This window comes from Kwoniella europaea, chromosome 2 (assembly GCF_036810445.1).
Source record: "Kwoniella europaea PYCC6329 chromosome 2, complete sequence".
NCBI classification, from domain to species: domain Eukaryota; kingdom Fungi; phylum Basidiomycota; class Tremellomycetes; order Tremellales; family Cryptococcaceae; genus Kwoniella; species Kwoniella europaea.
In genome coordinates, this window is record NC_089488.1 from 1,353,497 (window position 1) to 1,378,952 (window position 25,456).

The window sequence follows — 25,456 nt, forward strand, 5'->3', positions numbered from 1 at the left end:
TTATCAGCCTCGATAACTTCAATGCATTTTATGATTATAAACTCTATGTTCTAAGGCTGGATGTCGGGCATGAACCCAAATCCTGTGATTACCAAGTTACATGATAGCATGGGTCTCAAGTCGGTCTGAAGGTTCTCTTCAATGCGCTCCAGCACATATACTACTTTGTTGGCTCTGGTATTTCAATGATCTGACCATTCTCATCTTGGATGTTGGGGCTTTTGGTTTCGGTGGGAAGGGTCTGAATCACCATCCAGAACAAGGGCATCGAGATGACGTATGAGCCGAAGTAGATACCAAATGGCACGTATTTGTTACCTGAGTGGGCATTGATACCATACGACACGGCTTGTCCTAGGGTCTCCCATGATCTAAAAACACCTCCGGTTCCCGCGTTTGTCGTCACATCTGAAGCAAATTGACCAAGTACCCAATAAACAAGTGTCTGGGACGCCCAGCTATATCACTCTCGATATCAGCCGATGCAGTTGGATTTTACAGTTCTGTGAGTTGTACTGACGACATTGTGGCATAAATCAAATGAGGGAACCGAGCGCGGACGAATCTACCCGGAGTTGATCCGCTGTGACACAGATGAAGGATGGTCAGCATATGCCGAAGACAGCTCGCAACACACCACTCACTGGTCTAGTCGCAGAGAAGCAGGTTTCGTTCCAAACCAGTGCAAGTTGATCATCACCCAGATTAACATCGGACTATTGGGACCATACAACATCAGCATTTCGAACAATCAAGATGATGAAGGAAGAACAGGTGCAATGAGATATAGTGACAGAGCGGGGATAGTGAAGGTCCAGAAAGCCAGATTGGCCTTTCGCCTATAAGGGTCTCGCAGTGCATTGTCGATCACATGATGACCTGAAGTTGGCGGCGATTACCAGTGCAATAATATAATAGTCAGGTGTACATTTAGGTTTTGGTGATGCTTAGTGGCGACTCCTGCTGATGAGTTACGAAAGACGGGACGCAGCGGAAACATGTAAAACAATGAATGCATATGTATATATACACGTATACCTTGTGCATCCTGGCCCCGACCCAGGTCTTTGACGCCGCATATGTGCAGCAATTAGTCACCACCTCAAATCTCCTTTAAGAAGCCAACCTCAACGATCTCTTCAACCGGCAGCTGAAGACTGGCAATCCGATTCCTGGTATTGTCTCTAATCCACAAGAACGCCCATAGCAGCAGCTTCCTCAGCCAGTTCCCATTGTGCCCAATTTTCATTTGCCCTTTGCCTGTGATGAACAACACTTTGTATGCTAATGCGCGATCAAGACGCGCGATCTCATCTTTGATCTGTTGATCGTCTTTGCTTGATGTCAAGTTCGAACTGGGAACGGCTGGGAATCAGAAGATGAGGAGAAGGACTATCAGTCACGTCATCAAGTCCACCGTCTACATGTCACGTACCGTTACTATTATCCGTAGTCTGTTTAATCAGGAATGAGCGGATCTGCTTGAATATGATGATGGCCAAGTCAGGTGTGACAACTTCGTCGTTGAAGCCGTATCGCACGACTAACCGATAGCAATTTGGAATCCCCAGACGAGATACGGTATAGCGATCCCCTGGTGAGACTGTTGGCCGGTCAAGTGGCCGAAGGTGAAAGAAGACGATCGCTTCGGGTATCGATGTCAATTTGGTAACAAATTGACTGAAGACAATTGGTGTTGTCTCTCCAGCTTTATCGAAAAAGATTCCGAGACCTTGGATTGTACTGAGCGGGACACCGGAATACGCATCGGTTAATCGTAAATGTCCATCCGACGACCTGGCGATGAAATGGGAGGTTGGGAAACGGTCTTTGGCCTCAGCAAGCCATTGTCGTTCTTTTCCAAACCTCCATAGCAGGAAAACGCAAGCCAAGGCAGCGGCGAGAGTCAATGTGAACCAGGCTCCATCGGGGACTTTGGTGAGAGCCGAGGATAAGAAAGTTGCGTCGAGAAGAGTAAAAATCATCCAAGGGAAGGCAACGAGAAATGGATTGAATCGCCATACAAAGATGGACACCAAGGTCACCATAAGGGTGTCGAAAAAGGTGACGAACATCACACAAACACCATAGGCGTTGCCCAAGCTAGTCGTATTGTTGTATATCGACGCTACGAGCACTGTGCCTATCATCAACAACCAATTGGCTAGAGGAACATAGAGTTGGCCGTGATAGATTTTAGACGTGTGGACGACCTTCAGTTGGGGGAAATAAGAGAATTTCATCACCTGAGCCAACAATTGGAAACTCGCGGTGATAATCGCTTGTGACGCTACGATGGCAGCGAGGATGGCAATGACAAGAGCAGGATAAAGTGTTCCTGGAGGGGCAGCGTTGAAGAATGGATTCGAGTAAGCTTCGGGGTGAGCACTAATGAAAGCTGCTTGACCAACGTAACCTAGAACCAGGCAAGGGAGCACATATCCAAGCCAGCTGAGCTGTATAGCTTTTCGACTAAATGCTCCCAAGTCCGCAAAAAGTGCTTCTACACCAGTAAATGCCAGGAGAACACCACCCAGGTGTCTCCACCCTTCTTCTTTGTGACGGATGAGATAGTCGAAGGCGTAGTAAGGATAAAACGCCTTGAAAACAGTGGCATCGTATTTGACGAGATTATAAATCCCGAAGACGGCATTGAAAGCGAACCAGACAGCGATTATCGGAGCGAAAACCATGGATATTTTGGAGATGCCCAAGGGTTGAATGAGGTAGAGCACGATAAGAATGGCGTCCGTGACTCCGATAATGGTGCTTTTTGAGATTGACGGCGCAGCGACTTCAATTCCCTGAATGGCTCCAAGTACTGACTGAGCTGGTGTTAAGACTCCATCGGCAAGGACCATGGTAACAGCGAACACCCCAATGACTTTCAAGGACGTTTTGATGAATCTACTAGACTCGATTCCTCGGCGCAGTTGTCTACCAGAACCTTCGAGATCGACAGTCGCCGTCCTCTTCATTTCCATTAGGGACGCCTCTCGAGGATCGCGTTTAGCGATATTGAGCTATGCGCGAATGAGCATAATGCGGTGTTCAAGGCTTCGTAGGTACTCACATATCGAGATAGCAGTGAATAAGTGCTAAAAGTCCCTCCTTCTCCATCGTTGTCTGCGTGAAGGATAATAATCACGTATTTAATGGTAACCATAAAGATGAGTGACCAGAGTACTAACGACAACACTCCAACTAGGTCTTGGCGGGTAGGTGGTTCAACGAATGTTGACGAAAACACGTAAAGAGGACTGGTACCGATGTCACCGTAGATGACCCCCAGCGACAGAAACGATAACTTTGCAAGCGACCATCCGGTAAATTGCTATGGGTAAAAAGCATCAGTATGGTATTTATGGTAAGGTCAATTTCGGGAACTCACTTGGGCCGAACGGTAATCACCAGGTCGTCTCAAACCGGGGTCTTCGTCTGCTAAACCAGGCTCAATGGCTAGAACCGATCGTCTTCTTGAAATGGAGCAAGCGCGTATATTAACAAACCCATCGTCGCCTTGACTGCTACCCGAGGGATTCATAGGTATTGATGGATGGCCATTCTCATCGAAAACGATACTAGCATCGCTGTCGTTGACTAGCTTTGAGGTCATTTCCAAAAGAGGCTTTGAGACTCGAAGTACAGCAGAATATCAGATGCGGTGGATCAGGGAGAGGGAATCAGTATCATATTCAGCTATTAATACACAAACGATCCGTCCTTGTTGTTGCTTTTTTTCCCCAAGGCCTAACGTCTACCTGTAGCTGTCAGTTCTGCGTGATTTTCTGTACGATGCAAATTACTTGCGACATCAACCTGGTCGTTGAGGGATTTTCGATGCAAGATCCGGCATTTGAATTGATGGAGATGGATGATCGCTCAAAAAAGATCCCATTTCATGTGGATTAAAACGATAGTCCTGTCAATGTTCTACCTTGCGCGATTTTGCTGCTTTGAGCGATTTCTTGACCAACCAAGATAATTCCCGCAATTACTGATAAAGCGATCTTATTAATAAGACCCATCTTATCGAGGGTACATAAATGTCCCTGTTCTGAAAGAAAATCTAAATCGTACAGTAAGCGTTGAATGAAACGAGTCGAATGACATCTACCAAAGCCCCGACGATCCCTCTTTATCCCACCATCTCTTCTCTCGTACCAACGATGTTGTTGTCGACATAGTCCAGATGTTTACGTAAACTGAATACTGGTCGTGGATGTAGCCGACATACATTTCCCTACCCCATGTATACTGGGTTTTTCCTCCCTCATATTTATCTACCAGTATGCCTGGACAGACTGCGTCTAGTCTGCAAGTGTCACAACTAGGGTTGAAAGTGGATTGGTAGAAAGAAGCACTGTAGGTAAGATTAAATGTTAAGTATGCCGATGCGTGCTACTTTTTTGGCTAGTATCAGTGTCCGGAACACCAATTCCTCGTCCCCTGTTTATGCTCCTCCCCCACATATTCTTCCTCATAGCAAGTCTGAGAACCCGGTGGAGAATCTCCAATTCGGGGTCGTGGAGGAATAGAGATAACATCATCTTACCAGGAACATACTCGATTCAGTAAGGCTGAAAGAGTTATTCAGCCCGCATGACGACACTAAGCTCCCCGCGATCAAGCGGGGCCTGATCTTGTCAGCCGCGGATTCCCGCTTCTTGCCGAACCGAAGCGAGCACTTTTGGCTGCCCTTTGACCATGAAGTTCAATCCTATATATGGGGCTCAGCGAGAGAGTCTACTTGAGCTCTTCGGGCCCCATCAAGGTAGCATCTGACAATGAGAATATCTGCCTCTACCACCCTCATCGCCGCTTCGGTCTTCGGGCGAGCTGCGGCATCATCGATAGACTTGCGCAACAACAACGGCGTGGCATTCACCCCAATCAGAATCATTCAAGGCGGATGTAAGTAAAATTCACTCGCGACAATGCTCAATGCTGATGACCTATCAGATAACTCTACTTATGCCGTTCTGGAATTCAACCCTTTCGTGGAGCCCAATACACTGATAGTTGCAGCTCGTTACAACACTTCGGATGGCAACCTCAAGGCATGGTTGAGTCGTCACCCTATAAATTCGAGTGAGTGCAGATTGAATTTGAATTTCGTCGCTGATTAGATTATCAGATATTGTCATTGGGTGCAACGATCATGCGGTACCAAACGCCCCAGGCTATCTCACATCGTACTCCCTGGACTCGAAGACAGGTGAAATGAAGTATATCGACTCGGTCGATACCGGTGGTTATCCTGTTCCAGATTATAGTGTTGCGGCTGCACATTGTGCATTCTTCCCGAGTGGGAAAACTGCTGGAGTAGCGAATTGTGAGTTCACCTGATAGTACGTCAGCTGAGGTCTGCAGACTTTGGACAAAGTGCGTCCACTTTCTCATTCAATCCTCAAACCGGTAAATTCGGTCCGCAGACCAACAAGGGGCTGCTCGACTTCCCAGGCTACACACCAGTACAGGGGCAAATTGGTGTTGCCGGCAATGACAATACATCTCAAGGTGAATTCGGAAGGCTATTGTCGTTATCAATACTGATCGAGACCGATTGATAGCAACTTCGCACCCTCACATGATTGTTACGCATCCGTTCTTGTCTGTGTTCTATTTGCCCGATCTGGGAGAGGACAAGATTCACGTTTACAAGATTGGAGCCAATGATAGCCTTTCGAATCTGACGAGCTATCAGCAACCTTTGGGTTCTGGTCCTCGCCATCTAACCTTTACGTCGAGCGGACAGTACATGTACGTTCTGCACGAGCTGGCAGTCAATGTTAGGCCCTACCAGGTCGACCAAGCGACCGGGGAGTTGACTCAGATCCAAGACGAGTGAGTTGTGACTTGGGCGTACAATCGCTGACTTTGACTAGTCAACCAATCTACCCGGGTAATGCAACCTTCTCCCTCAACATTAGTGCAGCAGAAGTACATGTCAGTAACGATGGTCGTTTCCTCTATGCTTCCAACCGAAATTTGACTGCAGCTGCGCTTATTGACTCTGGTGACGTGAGTTTTCTATTTGAGTTTACGGCCCAGTCGCTCATCGATGATTTTCTCAGGCCTCTGATACCATTGCTGTGTGGTCCATTGGTACCAACGGTACAATCACTCGTATACAATCCGCCATGGCATACGGGGCTCGACAGATTCGAGCTATGGAGCTTTCGCCAGCTGGCATGACCGCGTCGGTTGGAGGACAAGATTATATTGTTGCTGGGGGTTTGAGGACGGACAACACTTTCGTCTTCAAGAGAGACAAGCTTAATGGGACGCTAGAATTAGTAGCCGAGGTTGGAGAAACGTACATGCCTTCGGCTTATCTGTGGCTTGGGTAGAATATATCGCGAAGCTCTCAATGTGAGAGAGAGGAGCGTTCGATCGTCAAAAACGAAATAAATAAGGTGATATAATAACGTCGATCTGAGTCGGGGATTTAACAAGGATATAAAAAGTTCAACTACATATGTCAATTGTGACCATCGTGATCACATGGCGATCTGGTACTCTGTAGCTCTCGCTCAAATATGACATGATAATTATAATTTGTCGACTCCATTTTGCAATCAGGCTACGCACCTCTCAAAAGATAGATCGGTCAAGACAGAAGGAGACGGTGATTGAAAAGTGACCGCACCAGCGCGAGCAACTTCGTTTGGGCAAGTTTGGATTATCGTGTCAGACCCAGTGTTACTCTCTGGTCTTGAGTGTGACTTAGCCTCAATGAAATGGTGGTCCCAGTACATGTCACTGTAGGTGGTTATAGATCAGCTACTCTGAAGACTCTAGGTGATATTGCTTGGTCAATCTCAGTCAGGATTTGGCGGGATAACTGATCTTTTACCCAATTTGACACCGAGTTATGAGTCAACTAAAAAGACAGGAGTAGCATGAGTGTATGAGTACATTTCCAAGAACATTCTTCAGATCTTCTTCTTCTTGCAGTCTTTTAAGTGATTTCACATAGTGTGGTGATTCACACTTGTATGTAGCACCAACCTTAGCGAAGATCTTTTTGTTTGTTTTTTTCGTATTTATTCCAGAGACCTTCCCGGTTTTCTTGAAATTCTTCAAGCAGCATGTCTTCTGAACTCTTCTAAATTTGCCAGCGATATAGCGTTCTCCCGCATCTCAATCCTCCTTGAAGTTTGTTGTTAGAACTGACAGGGCGCAGGAGGGTCGGAGTGACAATTGGATTTGAAATGATGAAGTAATGTTTGTGTGTTCAGAAGGATTCACAAGATCAGAAGCAATGACACGCAGTGATTCTTCGGTTTACGATCAACCACGACTGATACTGTGCGTTGAAAATACAGATGATCAGCATTGTCCGTCCATCATTGAGCAGAAGACAACGAGGCAGCCCTATTCCAGTATCGTCATGCGACTGATTAGAATGCATCTAAGTGATACCGGGGCGGTGATCGCCCCTTGCTCCAGCCAGCTTACCACCTGAGGGTAACGAGCACAAGAGGTACTTAGGAGTCAGTATATCCATATATATATATATTTATATGCATCATTGGGGTTTTATACAAAGTACGATTATGATAAGAAGAAAGCCACGACGGAAAGGCTGGCCTGTCAAAATGCAAAGGTTCACGGCCGACTATGTGGAGACGGGTGATCCCAGAAGGTGGTGAGGTTATAACATAGGAAGAAGATGTTAAGTACAGCCAAAGCGATGCAGAGTACGGAGGTTGACAAATGAATTTTACGATTTGACCACCGGTGCCTAACCGAATGTTTGCGACGACCGAGTAGCCCTCTTCTGTTTGCTGAGTCGCTGCGAGGAAGTCAGCACATAGATTTGAAATGAGCGAGAAGACAATTTCAAACTCACCCAGTCGTCCTTGTTGGTAGCGAACCTATCGAACAGAGGCTCAATCTTCTCAGATGCCTTCCTCTTACTGATCTTGTTCTGATCAGCTACTCGGAAGAAGGTAGGTGCCACCTCAGACAACCATTTCGGTTCAATCACTGTGACTTGATGCATGTATTCCTCTGTTGAACCACGTCAGCAAAATGATCAAGAGTGAAAGAGAGAATAAGCTACTTACTCGCAGTGAGCACCAACTCATAGTACACACACCATTCCGGTGGCCGCTGGAACAAGGCACTGGAAGGATGTATGCTGACGGGAGTTCCTTCCACCAGGGTTTTGTAACCTTCCGTAGGATCTGTAGCGACAAAAGTCAGCAAAAAGGATCTAGATGAAAGAGCGGATTACATACCTTTCTTTGCTGCATTACGGAAGAACCCAGAACAAATGGCCATTCTGACTCGATTATAGTTGGTACCGCAGGAGACTGAGAGAAGTCAGCTTTACCCATTGCTGATTCTGACTTCATGCTACTCACCTAGATCATGCTTGTATCGATCCATGATACCGATCAACTCTGTGAAATGTCAGCGATATCTATGACCAAGCTATACAAATTCACTTACGTTTTCTGACATCCTGAGCAGTCTTCATTGCTCTGGTTTGGATGAAATTCTCAAAGCACCAAGGATTACTGAACTTGGAAGCCTTCCATCCATTGTAAACAGCGAGAAGAGTAAGCAAATCTCCTTCAGGCTGATGGAATTTCGCTTTCTTAGCATCGGCTTGAGCTTGTTTGTCTTTGGGTCGATAATACACTTGTCCACCAGCTTGAAGCATCGCTACGATGGTAAGAGCTTCTTCAGAACATCCATAATCGACAGACTTGATAAGCATTTTGGATAGGGGAGGATCAAGCGGGAAATCCGCCATCTTTCTGCCGATTCGGGTAAGAAGCCCTTCATCATCGAGAGCTCCCAGCGCATACAGTTGTTCAAGGGCAGTCAACATGGTGGCAGCTGGAGGAGGATCCATGAAATCGAAGTTGATGAGATCATTGATTCCCATAGCTTTGAGAGTGAGGATCGTGGATGCCAAATTGGTACGTTGAATTTCGGGGATAGGATTGGGAAGCATTTCGTTTCGATAAGCGATTTCGGTGTATAGTCTATAGCATTTACCGGGACCCGTACGACCAGCACGACCGGATCTCTGTCGAGCTTGAGCTTGGGAGATTGGCTGGAATAGGTCAGCGTTTTCCATATACCAATTCGACTTACAGTTACAATCAACGAGTCCATACCCAGCTTAGGGTCATAAGCGTTCTGCTTGGCAAATCCGGGATCTATGACATAGTATATACCGTCGATTGTAATACTTGTCTCGGCGATGTTGGTGGCGATGACGACTTTACGCGCGCCAGGAGGGGGAGGTTCGAATATACGAGATTGCATCTCGGATGGAAGGGCAGCGTAGACAGGAAGAATAATGAGCTCCGGTACTTGAGGACCAAGCGCTTTCACTCGTTCATACAACACTTCGCATGCTGTGTCGATCTCCTCTTGACCCGTAAGGAACAACAGTATATCCCCTGCAGGCTCCATGAGATGGATCTGCAATATCGTGATAAGTGATGCTTCGAGATAGTCGGGTTCGGGTTCTTTGGTGTAAAGAGTTTCGACTGGGAAAGTACGACCAGGAATGGTGAAAATTGGACATTCCCAGAAATACGTGGCGAATTTGGCAGCATCGAGCGTCGCAGATGTACAGATCAATTTGAGATCAGGTCGACGTTTACAAGCTTTCTTGAGAAGACCGAAGAGGACGTCGGTGGCTATAGTCCTCTCGTGCGCTTCGTCCAACATCAATACGGAGTATTTGGAACAATCGGGATCGACTAGAAGTTCTCGGAGCAGCATACCGTCGGTCTACGAAGGGTCAGCTGCATGTTTGTCTCCATGTCAAAACGTCGAAAAGGTTTGGACTTACCATATACTTGATCTTAGTCTCAGGACTGGTCATGTCTTCGAAACGGATAGTGTATCCGACTTCGGCACCGAGCCTACATCCGACTTCCTCTGACACACGCTTCGCAACGGAAACAGCAGCAACTTTACGAGGCTGAGTACAACCGAGACGACCATGCTCTAAAAAGCCTTCTTCAGCAAGATACTGTGCCATTTGTGTTGTTTTTCCAGATCCGGTATCACCGACGACGACTAAGATTTGATTCTACAGGAGTCAGCGGGTTCAAGTGTAATGAGGACTTACATCTCTAATAGCTTGGACCAATTGATCTCGCAACTTATATATCGGAAGACTCTTTCGTTGTTCTTGTATACTAAGTGATGTGATCTTTCCGTAAGAGACGACTTTGTTGGCGGCTTTCCAAGCGGGCAATTGAGCAGCTTTTTGACCGAGAAGGTTGCCCTTGATGTCCGAAGCGAATTGTCGTTCGTTTTGGTTGGCCATAGGATCCAGCCATGGTTGATTGATTTCTCTGGATTCCGAATCTGCCTCCTCATTCGCTTCTAGACGTTTGAGGTCACGTCGTTCTTTGGCCAGAGATGCTCCCGCCAGAGCCGCTCGGTTCATCGATCCATCAGGTGCTTTGATGATCTTGACAGGTGAGAGCTCTAGGGTGACTTTCGTTTGACCAGAAAGGAAGGTAGGTTCAACTTCGTTGACTTCGATGTCGATATCTTCTTCGATCTCAGGATTTGATGCAGATGGGTTGAGATCTTCATCAAGGTCTGGGTAGTCTGCAGCATCTACTACACCACTGGCAATAAGTTGTTTGATCTCGAAACGTTCAGGGGAAGATAGACGTTTCGCACTCGATCCCTTTCGTTCATCGACGTGAATCAGCGGGGTGGAATTGCTGCCTGTGAGGTTCTTGGTGGCTGCACGACGCTCTTCTTCTGCGAGTTCTTGAGGTGTTTTGACTCGGAGGTGAGGGGATAAGTCGGCACCAGTATTTTGGTCAACATCTCTCATGCTCAATCCTATCTTGGTTCCAGCTATGGACATCACTTTGACCTTGACTCTTTGTCCACGCTTGAGGAATTCACTAGCCGAAGTGACACGGCCACTGGTGATGGCGGAAACGTGGATCAACCCTACGGACAGTGTATCAGCTGAGTGGTCGTGAGCAATAATGACTAATAAATACTCACCTTCAGTCCTTCCCTGAACACCTTCTAAAGATACGAACGCTCCAAAATCACGAACGTTGGACACACTACCATTGTATATCTTGTACAACACTGGTCGCTCATCTAAACCAGGTCGACCTCGAGATTGTTCAGATACCCTTCCACCGTAACCATTATCCCTTCCATTATCCATATGACGAGGACGTTTCGACGAGGGCTCTCCATCCATCCAATCATCTGCCGATGGTCTGTTCCTCCTAGATGCTACTTCCGAAAGCTGAGCTAATGTATCGTCGACCGTCAATGATTCTGGAAGTTTCTCTTCTGACGGTTCCTTCGTTTGTCTAGTCTCAAGGTATTTGTCCGCTGATGTCCAATCCTGATCCGGCATTGACAGACCTGGAAATTTCCTGGACTGCATTGCTTTCTGCTCATCTAATATGGCGGGTTTACTTCCTGATTTACCATTGGCGGCAGCAGCTTTGGCCTTGGCTGCCTTGCGTTTATACTTGGGATGCATGGTAACGATGAGTCGGTCTAGATTTTTGACGAACCATTCTGGGAAGTCGGCACCTATTTCGCCAAGTTTGGTCTGAAAGGCTTCCGGAGTCTTGCTCTGTTCATGAAGCTACGATATCAGCGAGAGTCTGAATGAGTATGAACTTACAGCTATCACGAATTCAGCGAGTTTCTTGTCCTGCAATTTGGTGTGATTGAAGAGCTCTTGAGATACGCGAGAAACAAGAGACAAGAGCTCCAGCTTGTAGAGTTCTTTATCGGTGGACATGACGTCGGTTGAGCCAGGAGGGAGAAGATGGGACTGACAGGTGAAGAGTAGGACGGTCTATGTCCCTTTTGATGTCGTTGGATAAGATGTTATAAATGTATGAACATATGAACGTATGCATGTGGATGTTATGATTAGATGAGGTGTTATCACTTTCGCCACTCATCCACGTGCAACTACAGAATCAGTCTCACCCAAAAAGCCACGTCAAGGTATAACAAGTTACGTAACAGATTCCACCTGCTCGAATTTCAAATGCATCTGGGGACATCTCAATCGTGTATGCATAAAGTGAAGATATAGACAAGTAGAAAAAGGAAAAAGACGAAAGGGATATATCATAAATTACGTGTCATGATCAGAGGGTATCATATGGCTTTATATATATCTCGTTACACAGCAAACGTCCATATTGTCCGAAAGAAAAAGGTGATATTCAAGTGAAGTGATTTATTGATTTAGTATGAAGGAGGTGCCTGCCAACAGCATGTCAGCAAGGTCTTTACGGTGCTCATTGAAAGGGACAAAGTCAACTTACAGCTCCTGGTGGGAGGTTTCCGTGACCGCCCGTAGAAGAAATGGGGCTGACGAGTTGATTTCTTGATGAGCTTCTTCTCTGATGTCTAGATACTCGTCGAACAGGATCATGAGGAGCCACTTGACGGACTGGACCAGTGTCAACAAGTGAGACTCCACGTTGTGAAGGTCGGCGAGTACGTTCGGGTTCAGCGTAGACAACGTTCGAGAAATTAGCAGTGTCCGGGGAAGAAGCATGAGGAAGATAGTTCGAAGGTAAGATGGGTTGTTCGGCATCATCCTGGTACGACTCGTTTGGATACGCCTGGTATCCATGACCGTAGCTGGGATCATCGCTGTTGGCTCTTTCAAGAGTGTTAGAACCACTCGATTCCGCAGATCCAGACGAATGGTCTCGTCCTAAAGAAGCACCTCTTGCAGGTGGCAAGGCCAGTTGTGACATGCTAGCAGTGCTGCCTTCGGTATTGGGGATCATTTGACTCATGGATTGGAAACTCTGAGATTGTCTGAATAGAGGATTGCCCTCCGCAGTTCCACCAAATCCGCTGTAGGAGGTTTCACTGGTTGAGACGACCGAGTACCTGTTGGATTGAGGGCTATCAAAGTCAGCTCGACTCGAGGAAAAACTGCAACTCACCCTTTAGGAGAGCTTGCTCTTTGCACCACATCATAATATTGAGAATCCCTCGATTCCGTTCCGTTTCTCCAGCGTCTTTCCCTTTCATATTCGACCCATCGCTTCATGACAATGTGACTAGAATCGAATGTTCCTTCCTTGTCTCCGTGAGAGACCTCTTTCGTTTCTCCCACGACCTTCCTGGTCTCACCCCAGGAGAAATCGTCCATATGCCAGTAGGCGTAACCAGGAAGAACCAGATTCCAAATAGGCAGTGAGATAAGGTACATCATCATCCATCCAACATATGCAACCTTTCTTGAGGTGATGACGATCAACACACCAGGTAGACCCAAGATGAAGGCAAGGAGAATAAGTGAGACTGTCGGTCGAGGCATGTGAGTTACCGATTCGGGAATGATGGCGATGACAATGATGTAAAGGGTGAAACTGATGGCTGCTGGTAAGACCAAAGTTCCGATAAGATCCATGAAAACGACAAACTGCATTGAAAAGCAGAAAGTACCGCATAGATCTCGCACCAACATCAATTCGAAAAGATTGTGAACAGTCGAATTGATCCATCGTCGACGTTGAGACAACAGGATTCTGAAAGTGTCCGGAACGATAGTCTTACAGACAGCTTGAGGACAGAAAATCATCTTTCTCTTGGGGAAAGTCTTCAGCATGAGTGTTGACAAGTATCGATCTTCACCCAGCAGTAGCAAGTTCTTCTTGTGCAACGTATCGACGACGTTCTCGGAATAATGTTCACAGATATCGGGATTGGCCAGGATAGGAACCCAATAACCTCGATCACCTTTTGGAGCCTTGATCCGGTACATACTGAAACAACCGGGAAGACAGGTGACACCACCGAAGACGGATTCGAAAGCTTTCGTAAGGTGATGGGAGATGTAATATTCGAATACTAATTGTCAGCGATGCTCGGACAGTTATAAACTCACCTTGAATCATTGTCACCCAGGTTTCTGACTTATTCGCGATCTTGGTCTCTCCACACAACCCCATAATCTCGTGATCGTTCACCATACATGCGTTCATTCGAGTGAGGGAATCGGGGAAAACTTTGGTATCGGCATCTACACACAGGACAGTCTCATATCTGTCAGGGGGAATACCGGTACATCGCCAGATAGAGTTGAAGAATTCGTATTCGAAGGTAGTCATCCGTTCATCAAACATGACTTTCTGTAGGAAACTCATCAATACGATTTGAGAATCTCGCTTTCCTCTGTTCCCGGGCTTAGCATCGTTTGCTTCGAGGGGGTTACCGGTTTTAGCGACTAAGACCATGGGTACTCTCTGTTGTTTGGAAGGTTCGACCGTCTCTGAATCGTAATCGTAGAAACCAGAATATACCTTGGCCATGTTGTGTCGTTTATGACCATCTGCGATGGCGACATAGGAATGAGCTTCCACCTCTTCTGCTGATACCACAAGTTCTTTCATCATGCCTAGCACAATGTCAGGCGTATACTGTTTCGAGCCAGAACCTCTGACCATTCCATCACAGATAACAAGGATAAGTTTGTGAGAGTTGGGATAATCCGTGGTGGCCAGGGAATCTAGAGTAGTTCGTAGACCTTCGATCGATTCTGAATATGCGGTGACTAGACAAATTGAGTGAACCAGAGGGAATCTGAATGGTTCGAAATCGGGAGCAGGTTGAGGTACGACATTGCCGAGAGGGAATGGGCAGTTTGTAGGATTGTTATTCATAGATTGATCCGAAAGAGATTGATGCGAATCGTCCCTAAAGGGCAAAGAGGTTGAACTTCGCGAATTTCGCAACATGGGGGACCCTGGTGGAGTTGTCTGCATTCCAGGTGCAAGTTTTCCACCATATACACTAGCAGCCTGTCGTCTAGATTCGCCGAGGCCGCCGTAGGTGGTGGATGGACGAGAAGAAGAGACAAGCATTGGCTCAGCTTTACTGAATCTCGAGGTTGTCGGAAGGAATACTGTTTTCCTGGAATTACCACCGGAACCACTTCGGTTTGCTGCGTTCGGTCGAAGATAACCAGGTGCGGCTTTATAGATATCGTCCGTCCAATTTTCTATTTCTGCCGCTCTCTTCATCCTCTGTTGATAACTCTCTCCTTCAAAGTTGCCTAATCTCCAACTCAAGAACCATCCAAATACCACCGCCATACCAAACTTGATCATCACGGCACCTAAAATGAAGACTAGAGAGACATATAATACGATATCGGAGGCGACACAACCGATTGAGATACTATCTACAAAACCGACCTGGATCACGTCGGTCAAACATTGTGCGTACTGCTCGAGCCCGTTTCGCTGTACGAATGCGGTGATATCTTTACCGGCAAAAGTCTCGTTTCTCTCCTTGATGGTGTCGAAGAACGAGGGGTAGCTGACCTGACTGGTGGCAAGCCATTGCAAGAGATTCATGTCGATAACGGCGGATCTGTAAACGGCAAGATTCCTGGACTCATCTTGAACTCTGTCCCATGTGTAGTATATCTCGGCAGTAGGGACCATAGCCTCGAATTCGGTCCTCGCTTTGTTCGAAGTGTGACAGTTGGTGGCATCCGTGTATCCAGTAAGATTCGCTGCAGATGTGCCGTTTTGATCACGTATGTTACAAGGGAAGTACCAAACCATTTGATCTCCTGAATACTGAATTCCAGTTCCACTGGCGGGTGTGATAACTCCCAAACAGTGACGATTGACATTTTGAAACATGAAACTGACATCTTTACCTCCAGCCATGTACTGGTCCATATAAAGCGGACTTGTCGAACCGTTAAAGGTTGTACCGGCGGCTGGATGTTTCCAGTTGCCGAGGTCGTAATCGTACCCATTGATGATAAGAGATGCGTTGTCCGCTTTTCCACCGGCGATTCGTAATGCCTGATTGCCACACACTGTTTGAGTGAAACCGAAGGTGACGAAACCGACAATTGCCATCAGAGAGGCAACGATGCCAACGATACCCATCTTCTCCCTCCACGCACGCTGTGCTTCAGGTGTACGCTTGCCAAAGACATTGCGAAGGACGAAACCAGGAACGAGGAACGTGAGAAGGTAGCAGTAGACCATCCAAGCATCCTTAGGACCAGGTGCGAAATTCCCCAAACATCCAAGCTTTTCTTCCGATTCTCGATTGGAGCCAGCACCAGCTCGATTGGATTGGGCTCCTGATGGAGGTTGTCGAGGAGTGGCTTGTGACGCTCTTCGCCTGATGGTTGCTCCTCGCTTGAAGATATTCAGTCCGGATTGATGATCGGTTTCATCAGTATCTCGAGCGAGAAGCGATTTGCCTCGACGAAGGTTGGCACCTCGATTGTACGGTTGGTTACCGGTGGCTACGAACATCAGCAATGCTGTTTATACGAGATATAACTCACAACTTGGCTGCACATCCACCTGATCTTCTGTTGCATGTTCTCGATAATGCCAAAGTCGATGACCGGGATCAATTCTTTCCCTCTCTGGTCTAACCAGACTCTTTTTCCTCCTCATATCTGCACCATTGGAAGCGGAAAACCCTTGCATATTCTGAGCTCCTGCATCGACATAACCATCATTGTCATATCCTAAGGCGTCGGCGTTGTAACCGGAGGAAGATACGGAGACTGTGGTGGTCAATGAATTCTTGGAAGGTAAATTTTTAGCGGGAGGTCGAGGAGGCTGATCTTCTCTTTGACCGCGACGGGAAGGGTGTACGTCATCCTTGAAGGATACATTCTGATTGGGATTGGGTCGTGACATATTGGTGAGATGTTATGATCAGATAGACATGTCCGTTGAGAAGAAAGGGTGGAATGAGTTGAACGATTTCTGTTGGTTCCAAGCCAAGTCAGTGGCGGTGACAAAGGATGAGATTGTTTGTGGTATTTGGTGAGTGTGTGAGATCAACAGACAAACTCACCTGTGACTACGCCCAATACCCTATCTATAATCCCTTGCTGAATCAGCCGACAGTGCGTGGTATCGCAACGAATGAGCAATGAGAGGTTGATGCTATGATGTTGATGAATGAACTATGATATAACGCGATCGAGGGTGATGAGTATTGGGAATGAAACAGAGGAAAAACGCGAAGGATGAAAAGATGAGATGCGGTATGAAAAGAGAGGGGCTGAATAGTCGTGATGTTGGTCTGTCCGTGGTATGATTATGTGCTCATGGGTACCGAGTATTGAGTATCAGCCTGAAGGAGTAGTAGGTTGGAGGTTGTAGGCTGGAATGCTATGTGATTTACAGGATGGTGATATAGATGATAGTTGATTGATTAGACCAGAGAATGAAGAAAGCGCAGCAGGGTGTCTCATTGATTCGCATACTACACTAGTACTGTTAAAAAAGGGTAATCCAAAATCCAAATCCAAATACAACACAAATAAAACCAAAAGAAAAGAAAAGAAAAGGGAGAAAGAAGAAAAAGGCACGTGCCACCTGACACCGACGTCATCTATCAAGCAAGATTTAGGCATGCACTGCTTTGTTTCTGACCTGTGGTGCCCCACTGTGTCATCGTTAGGTAGTAACCCAAGTCATGTATATCTGCATTCATGGGCAACGTACAACACACAACGTACATCACATAACCTCATCTTATCATCCCATTTCTAGTCAACATTCCACCCTTCACCAGCGATCCTTCCGCCGGTGATCTCCATTATCACCTCATCATACACTTACCCATTCCTCTCGTCATTTTAGTCATGCCAAGCTCAACCACGAGACCCGCACGCAAAGACAACGTTCACCTCCCTCCTCATCCCGATCGCCCATTCTCACCTTCACCCCCTAGGGAAAATCGTCATTCGGCTTCTCGTCCTCCTTCTTTGCTCTTTGGTGCACCCCCAGTAGGCACAGTCGCATCGTCAAGTAACCTCGATGTCGAGGGTCTTCCCTCAACCCCTCCCAGAGTCAGTTCAATCATACCAAGATCTCCATCGCACAATAACGTGAACGATTCGCCGTTCTTCGATCGCGATTCTCCTGCTCGTCGACGCTACGAGAGTGAATCATCTCCATCAACTAGCCAAGCAGGGCAAGGAAGGCCGACAAGCGTACAATCGAGCCTTCAAAGGAGGTGAGTCTGTTTGTTCTACCCCAACAAAAGGCAAAGGCTAACTCGCCTTACAGGGACTCGGAATCCTCGACTACCTCGTCCGCATCTCCACCACTTGGAGCAACATCCATTCTATCTGCTATCGCACCCTCTACACCTACAAGAGATCAGGGGACCCCCACAAAACCTCCAGTCATGTATCAAGGTCACGTACGAACGGCAAGCGATATCACGAATATCAGAACACCTACTTTGGATGCTCCAGGTTCACCCAAATCATATCAAAGTGGTTTCAGCTCTTCATCGTCAAATTACGATAATAACACATCGTTCTCCAAATCCTTGCCTAGGCTACATCAACCCACCGTAGTCAGACGTACATCCGGTCGAGGTCTGGCTTTCCTCCCGCCTCCCGCGCAAGCTTCAAGTCACAGTATGGCAATTCACCATCATCCCCGATCGCCTCCCACCAGTGCAAATCATGATGGTGAACGAACCGCTTCAGTGGCGAGTCTCCAACATATACAGCATCACGCCCATATGCTCGATCTAGGTCAACCCATTGGACGTCCAATTCACAAAAATCAGGATGATAAACTGATCTCGATGAAGGGTAATGATGGTCGTCCGGCGAATCACCCTACCTCGTACAGCGAGATCCCTTTACCCCCTTCATCACTCGAAGAGACACAAATACTGAATGAAGTGGAAGAGGATTCGGTGAGTGCTTGGTTTAAAGTGTCGCTCGTTTCTGACCTTCTTCACATAGCCAATCGGACAGGAAGAAGAAGAGGTGGATGTGGATGATCCTGAACCTTTCCATCCACTGTTAACCTCGGACGTCTCAGACGTAGCCACACTCAGCTCAAAGACATCTGACCGTCATGTAGTAGCGGATCTCTCGATACCTACAGAGGAAGATATCACCAGGTCAGTCGACGATCCATTCCGTGTGGCAACTCCCGATATTGCAGAACGAGTATTGCATGATTCGACGATCTTGTCAGATAACGGCGCAGAAAATGAACCTGTTAAAGAAATGAACAACGACAAAGGACTTCCAACAGATGAGAATATCCCTACTGTGAGTATGCCTTTCAAGCTGGCAGATGGATACAGTATAGCTGATAGGTTGCATATAGCTTCACGAGGTGGTGTCAACCCAATTTTCCGAAGCAGATCTTGAGTCACCTACGTCCCCGCCGCCTCAGCCAGACGACCAGGCTTCAAAGTCGATCGGGGTAGATCCTCCGCTCCCCTTAGTACCTTACAAAGTACGAGAAGGATCTCAAACATATAATACGGATAGTCCATCGGTGCCAGATCGTACTCGTCAGATATCGTTATATGCATCAATGAATCATCCGGCCAATCCACTCCCTCAGCTCACGGCTTATCGAGTGGAATTAGCACTTTCCTGGGGGGATGCTCAAATTCTACGATGGATTCCCGGAAGGAAATACATTCCAGATTGGAATTTGAAGGTGGTAGGAGGTAACCTGGTGTTTGATGTTCGGGCTATGATAAAAACAACTGTATCTCATATTCCCATTTTCTGGCGATTCGCCTCTTGGTTGTAAGCAAAGATAAGTAGTTTGTATCTCTAAATTCGTTGTATCCTGTGTTTAGAAATATCGACTCTGTCGCATGTATATCTCGTTACATGTCATAAAGGTCTCATGATGTATCAAATACTGTATATATTTATCTACTGTCAGCTGAGGAATTTTTCCAAACTTCGTTTAGTCCCTTCATCCGCTTTGTCCCAGAACGGTCCCAATCCCACAGAGTGAGCTTGATGCAAGATTTGAACGATGTAACCCTTGAGAGGGATTGAGTATGCTGGATCGCTATCTTCGAATGTGACTCGACGCTTGCCCTCGGGGGTATCTAAGCATGATGGCTCAGCCTGCTGATACGTGACTATACATTAGAGCTTACTCACATTGGATATCCGACCACTGTGCAGAGTGTTCATCTTGCCAAGGTCGAAGTCCGGTTCTGCGAAATCGCGTTAACGCCATTCCACTTCGAGTCTCACGGACAAAGCTAACTTACTCTATACTGTTGGGATCGTCTTGAGCCACTTGTACTTCACCCAACACATCAAGGAATATATTCACTATACCAAGTCAGCGTCGTTCTTCATGAAAATTGACTTACTAAATTCGCCATCAAAACGATCTAGGACGTGATGATCACCCTGGAATTGTCAGCGACTATTGCACAAGTGTGGTACTCACTGTTGTGAGCAAGGCCCCAGCTCCCATAGCCACAGCTTTCCTCATTCGTGTTTCACCAACATAATCGAAATTCCTCCACAGAGCGTCTAACACCTCATCTAAGAGTTTTTGCCCATCTCGATTTTGCATCCTAGCAGATTCGGCAACCAATTGAAGGAATATGCGAGGGTCAAGGATTGCGATTCGAGATAAAATCTCCAGGTAGGCGGCCAGGATCAATCCGGAAGCTTTATCATCCTCAAGAGCAGTTGTGATGTGTTGGAAAATACCAGAGTGGAGAAGAAGCGGCGCAAGCTGAGCCAAGGGCGCAGTTCGAATGAGGAGAGAGACGGTGACGAGGATACGACTGACTGCTTCCGCGTTGGGTTTACTGGTGGTCAATGCCTTGGCGAAGGTCGAGGTTATTGCTTCTCCGTATGCTTGGGTGATGCCACTGGCATCGAGTAAGAGATAGGAGTCAAGAAGAGGCAATAGCTTGGGGAGAAGATCCATATTCTCTCCCAGCATACTGAGCAGACCTGGTATCAATCGGATCAATCCAGTCTCTTTGGTTGGCTGATAAGGTGAAGCCGCGTTCCAGAGAGCTGTTTGCCATAAGATCAGACCATCATCTTCGAAGAAATCTTTCGCCGGCGGTTGGAGACTCTCTTCGATGAGAGGGATAACAAGTTCCATGAGATCGCCAGAGGTTGCTTTTGCGGCGGACACGAGTTTAGTGGTGAGTACGACGAGGGACGCCTTGAACAACCATTCGCCTTCCAAGCCTCCAGCACTATGCCATAGCACTGGGACGGACTGGGCAAGTTTCGGTAAATATGGCAAAATCTGATCTCCGACTCTTTCAATGACCACACCGATTGCGTCGTTGACATATCGCTTTCCATCGAGAGTAGCGGCTTCGCCGAGCAATTTGGTTCTGTATGTTAGCTTCGCTTAATTTAGGTGGACTCACAATTCTTCCACTGTTTGTTGCAGGTAAGGTATGAAGTAATCGATCGGTAATTCCCATAACTACCATAATCAGCTTCATTTCACAGATGTTATAACTCACATCCACACATTCCTTGATTGCTATTGTCGCGCTTAGCTGGACCGCTTTATCGGTGGCTTCGCTACGTTCTGACAACAAGTGCAACAGCATTTGCCAGACGATAGGCAGCTTGGCAGCATCTTCATCCGCACTGACCCATTCGCCTATGAGCCAAGCCACTCGTCGCTTGGCAATACGATGTCTGAGAAGTCAGCTCTTTCCGATCGTATGTGTACTTACAAAGGTTGGCCGTTTCCGATCCAGCTGGCAATTTCAGTCAATAAACCGTTGAAATCGACCCCTCCATACGTTGCCACCGATCTGCTCAATCTTCCTAAGGCACAGTAGACCGCTTCACGTCTCAAGATAGAAGGTAAATCGCTAGCGGGTGCCGCTATTCTGTCAGCTCTAGTCTGTGATCATGTGACTAACCTTCCGTGGTTGCGAGGAGTTTGATCATCTCTGGCTCAATGACCTTGTGTTCTTTGGGGACGTTTCGACAGGCGTTGTTCAACGCAATCAGAACTCGCTCGGCGCAAGGCTAGCGATGATTCAGCAGATTACTTCTACGAAAGACGAAAACAATTCTCTCACCCTGAACTCGAACGCCCAAGCTTCTTCGTCAAAGCTTTCGCCGACCAGCCATTCTTCAGGTTCATCTTCCAATGCCTCGAGATCTGTGGACGTGAGGGGTAACAGCTTGTCCACCAGAAGGTGGAAAGCGGATAGAATGAAATGTGGAGTGAAGACTATTGTCAGCGATGTTACTACAAGCAAAGACTTACTGTCTGGGTGATCGTGGGCTAAGATAGGTAAGATATCCTTGAACAGAAGCAGACCGAGTAAGAGAAACCGCTTTGGATACGCGATAAAATCGGAATCTGTCGTATTTAGCTAGACTTCTCACGAATGCGACTTACCATCATTGGCTACAGCGCCATCTGAACCTGCCACCACGCCACCAACTTCGCCCCACCACCAACCTACACCGGTTGTAACACCAGGGATCTTGCAGAACCCTTTGGGGTCAAGGCCGATCATCACTCTCCACCATTTACCAATGGCTCGCAGATGCTTTGTCAACGATCTGACGAGTTTTTCAGAATTTGATTGGGTAACCAGACGAAGACGATGAGCTTGAATGATCGGGGCATGATGTACGGAATGGTGAACGAGATGATTGATCTGTAGCTCCGCTTCAGCAATGGTAACCTTGGGCATGCCTTTGAACGAATCGCACGACTCACTCTTTGATGCGCTTCTTGGGTCTGAAGACCTTTGGAGCGAGACCATTGCCATTGACAAAGACGGGCAAGGATCCTGGTGGGTCAGCTTGGCTTCCATCATGGGACAACTCACTTGAACGAATATCGTCCAGCCTCTGCAAGCGTCAAATCTTCCTGCCCATTTCTCTCATGCTCCGCCCATATAGCTAACACTCTTCCTACAGGATCCGTAAAGACATCTTCGAATTTCTGCATCACCAAAGCACCGTGGGATACCTTAACGGTCCTCCATTCCTTGACTAGAGCGTTGATGGTCCATAAGGTATTGAGGAGGATAGTACTGGTTGAAGAAGAGGAGGAAGAGAGGTTATCGAGATGCGCCAAGCACATCATGAGAGGTTCAAGAAGAAGCTGAGGGAGGTTCTGCCATGTTTTAGGATATTCGATTCGAGCAATCGCAACGAGAAGTCCAAGTTGAGGTCGAGCGATCTATTACATCATGAGCGAGATGAACCGACGCATTTGATATACTGCATACACTCACAGATATGTCACCTTCCTCAATAAAGCTAAAGAGCCTTTCTCGGACCTCGGGTTTTCTGTTCTCTGGTACCAGTCTACAGTATAGTCAGTACAGATACACAGATATCACACTTACGCTTTGCTTCGCCATTTGGTTTTCAGCTCCCTTGCCGTGATCACAGAAGCCATAAGTCGCTCTTGCTGTTGAAGCGATTTATCAGCAGCAAGTGCTTGGAGAGCAACGAAGAACTCTGTAAAGACGTTCAAAGTCAGCGTTTGCCCGTTGAAAAATGTAGATAGATGATCGCTCACCTGGCTCTTTGAAGAGCTCTGACAGAGTCTGCTGATCTCGCACATACCCCTCGTTCGATGTCGGGTTGACGAGGGCATGCAGGAGCATGCGAAGATCAGAGGACATGGTGATACCTGTCCCGATCTTGTTATGACTCGTGTTCGATTGACTCTGACACGGTCAAGTGGTAAGAGCTGACTGAGGCGAGGTGAGATGAAGGGAAGAAGCAAAGGAAAAGTTGATCCGAAAGAGAGAAATGCAAGAATATCAAAGTGTCAATTAGAGAAATCAAGACTGTTATCTCTGTTACGTAACCTCAAACTCACTTTGCGAACGAAGTTCACCTACAACACTTCTTCAGATTTGTTGATAAATTTATTTGACAACTACTGAGTACTATCACATCACAAATCCAAAAAAAGTATCATCTGCTCAACACGATGCAGGATCAACAGGTGGATCAGCGACAGCTATCGGAAAGCTCTCGATCAAGCTTGTCTAGTAGATCCATGTTCCACTCAAGGGCGGTCATCGAAGCTGGTGATCTGGTCATCGTCTATATGGTAAGTCATAGCCATGGTCATGGCCCTGTCGAATCCAGCTGATGAGCATGGTAGTCCAGGGACAATCTCACATCGATCATCATCACTCCCGGAGAAGAGATACATAACAAATTTGGTCGATACGCTCATGTAGATCTGATCGGGCAGAAATTTGGTACAAAGGTGAGTTCACATCGATAAATGAGCTGGGCTTACCCCGTCAGTTGCATTCTCCACCTCCTCATGCAGGCTACATTCATCTTCTCAGACCTACACCTGAACTATGGACTCTGTCGCTCCCTCATCGAACACAGATACTATATCTACCCGATATCTCGTATATAACCATGCGTTTAGGAGTACGTGTAGGAGGCAACGTGATAGAAGCGGGTACAGGCAGTGGAAGCATGACACATAGCTTGTCGAGGACGGTGGGACCGACGGGACAAGTCTTCTCATTCGAGTACCATCAGCCGAGATATGAAAAAGCACTGTAAGTCATACTCTAATACGAGCTTTCGCTGATTTGGCATAGAGAGGAATTCAAATCCCATGGATTAGAAAATGTGCGACTGCAGCACAGAAATGTCTGTAAGGACGGTTTCAATGATGCGTCAGGAGTAGAAGCGGGTACGTTTTTCCGCATGTCTGTTTGCAAGCGATGCTGACCTCTTTGACAGTATTCTTGGATCTTCCTGCCCCTTGGGAAGCGATACCCCACGCAATGAAAACCTTACGAGTGAGTTTTTTTCGGAATCCGAAGCTGGACTTTCACTGACCCGCCGTCTAGCCCGATATCATTACAAAAATCTGTTGCTTCAGTCCTTGTCTTGAACAAGTTCTGAAGACGGTGTCCACTCTTCGATCAGAAGGTTTCTCAGGTAAGCTTATCAAACCCTTGACAAGTCACAATTCTAATTTACCGTATTCGTAGATATCTTTACCCAAGAGGTACTCATACGTACGCACGAGCTTGTCAAAGAGTCTGATCCCGATCATCTCGCCTCTATCTCATCCATCGTGGATTCTCTGAAAGCTCATGAAAAACGAAAGGTAGAAAGGAGAGCTGTTCAGATGAAGACCGCCCGGGAAAAAGCTAGAAGGCAGAAAGAGAACCGAGATGGCGTTTCTAGCTCTGAACACGCCGAACCTGGTCAAAAGAGGAAATTGGAAGAGGATAAAGCCGAGGGTACACCATCAGCAGATATCGATAATGAAGAAAAACAGCAGGAACAAATCAAAGGTTTTTCGGTTTGGGTTGAACCCGATACTCAACTGAAGAACGTCGTACTTACCAAACCAACTCCTGAAATGAAAGGACATACATCTTATCTCACCTTCGCCTCCTTGTATCCCGAAAGTATACGGAATGCAATCGCTGCTCAGGAATCTAGCAAATCCGCCGTAGCGACACCGAGACTGGCTGAGCTGGTGGCGGAGAAACTAGCAGGAAGGGCCGGTAGTCAGGAGACGGAATATGGCAGTGATGGTCTTGATGAGGTGATGGGAACTTTGACTGAAGAGGAGATGATTGCTCTTGCAGGTAAGTAGAGCTATTGTATGCATATATGATACATAAGAAAGGTTCCGTTTCCATA

General features: G+C 46.9%; 8 protein-coding genes across 8 annotated transcripts; 3 read left to right on the forward strand and 5 right to left on the reverse strand.

Annotated features, from left to right (window-relative positions):
• Positions 1-160: 160 nt before the first annotated feature.
• V865_006837 (uncharacterized protein) lies at positions 161-1,000 on the reverse strand (the record flags this gene model as incomplete). The annotated part of the gene is made up of 5 exons (XM_066230594.1): positions 161-458; positions 521-583; positions 645-716; positions 795-879; positions 976-1,000. 5 exons carry the CDS (start codon positions 998-1,000, stop codon positions 161-163), a joined length of 543 nt encoding a protein of 180 aa, XP_066086691.1.
• A 102-nt stretch (positions 1,001-1,102) lies between these two features.
• V865_006838 (potassium uptake protein) lies at positions 1,103-3,616 on the reverse strand (the record flags this gene model as incomplete). The annotated part of the gene is made up of 4 exons (XM_066230595.1): positions 1,103-1,365; positions 1,436-3,023; positions 3,074-3,334; positions 3,392-3,616. The coding sequence occupies 4 exons, from the start codon at positions 3,614-3,616 to the stop codon at positions 1,103-1,105; spliced, it is 2,337 nt and encodes a 778-aa protein (XP_066086692.1).
• Positions 3,617-4,787: 1,171 nt separating this feature from the next.
• Positions 4,788-6,353, forward strand: V865_006839 (uncharacterized protein; the record flags this gene model as incomplete). Its single annotated transcript, XM_066230596.1, has 7 exons — positions 4,788-4,914; positions 4,963-5,091; positions 5,138-5,335; positions 5,464-5,520; positions 5,574-5,847; positions 5,934-6,024; positions 6,078-6,353. The coding sequence occupies 7 exons, from the start codon at positions 4,788-4,790 to the stop codon at positions 6,351-6,353; spliced, it is 1,152 nt and encodes a 383-aa protein (XP_066086693.1).
• Positions 6,354-7,750: 1,397 nt separating this feature from the next.
• On the reverse strand, positions 7,751-11,779 carry V865_006840 (uncharacterized protein; the record flags this gene model as incomplete). The annotated part of the gene is made up of 11 exons (XM_066230597.1): positions 7,751-7,801; positions 7,859-8,019; positions 8,076-8,195; positions 8,250-8,324; positions 8,376-8,414; positions 8,464-9,076; positions 9,124-9,765; positions 9,827-9,958; positions 10,109-10,956; positions 11,014-11,608; positions 11,660-11,779. The coding sequence occupies 11 exons, from the start codon at positions 11,777-11,779 to the stop codon at positions 7,751-7,753; spliced, it is 3,396 nt and encodes a 1,131-aa protein (XP_066086694.1).
• Positions 11,780-12,237: 458 nt separating this feature from the next.
• V865_006841 (uncharacterized protein) lies at positions 12,238-16,694 on the reverse strand (the record flags this gene model as incomplete). Its single annotated transcript, XM_066230598.1, has 5 exons — positions 12,238-12,255; positions 12,318-12,912; positions 12,954-13,827; positions 13,901-16,288; positions 16,331-16,694. The coding sequence occupies 5 exons, from the start codon at positions 16,692-16,694 to the stop codon at positions 12,238-12,240; spliced, it is 4,239 nt and encodes a 1,412-aa protein (XP_066086695.1).
• A 956-nt stretch (positions 16,695-17,650) lies between these two features.
• V865_006842 (uncharacterized protein) lies at positions 17,651-19,583 on the forward strand (the record flags this gene model as incomplete). Its single annotated transcript, XM_066230599.1, has 4 exons — positions 17,651-18,024; positions 18,078-18,723; positions 18,773-19,087; positions 19,146-19,583. The coding sequence occupies 4 exons, from the start codon at positions 17,651-17,653 to the stop codon at positions 19,581-19,583; spliced, it is 1,773 nt and encodes a 590-aa protein (XP_066086696.1).
• A 134-nt stretch (positions 19,584-19,717) lies between these two features.
• V865_006843 (uncharacterized protein) lies at positions 19,718-23,442 on the reverse strand (the record flags this gene model as incomplete). The annotated part of the gene is made up of 15 exons (XM_066230600.1): positions 19,718-19,893; positions 19,949-20,004; positions 20,062-20,125; positions 20,243-21,142; positions 21,199-21,208; positions 21,298-21,427; positions 21,517-21,689; positions 21,752-21,817; positions 21,871-22,025; positions 22,197-22,461; positions 22,524-22,596; positions 22,642-22,991; positions 23,047-23,119; positions 23,161-23,275; positions 23,337-23,442. 15 exons carry the CDS (start codon positions 23,440-23,442, stop codon positions 19,718-19,720), a joined length of 2,712 nt encoding a protein of 903 aa, XP_066086697.1.
• Positions 23,443-23,756: 314 nt separating this feature from the next.
• Positions 23,757-25,409, forward strand: V865_006844 (uncharacterized protein; the record flags this gene model as incomplete). The annotated part of the gene is made up of 7 exons (XM_066230601.1): positions 23,757-23,879; positions 23,934-24,041; positions 24,173-24,351; positions 24,394-24,488; positions 24,539-24,597; positions 24,649-24,739; positions 24,793-25,409. 7 exons carry the CDS (start codon positions 23,757-23,759, stop codon positions 25,407-25,409), a joined length of 1,272 nt encoding a protein of 423 aa, XP_066086698.1.
• Between the last annotated feature and the right edge of the window lie 47 nt (positions 25,410-25,456).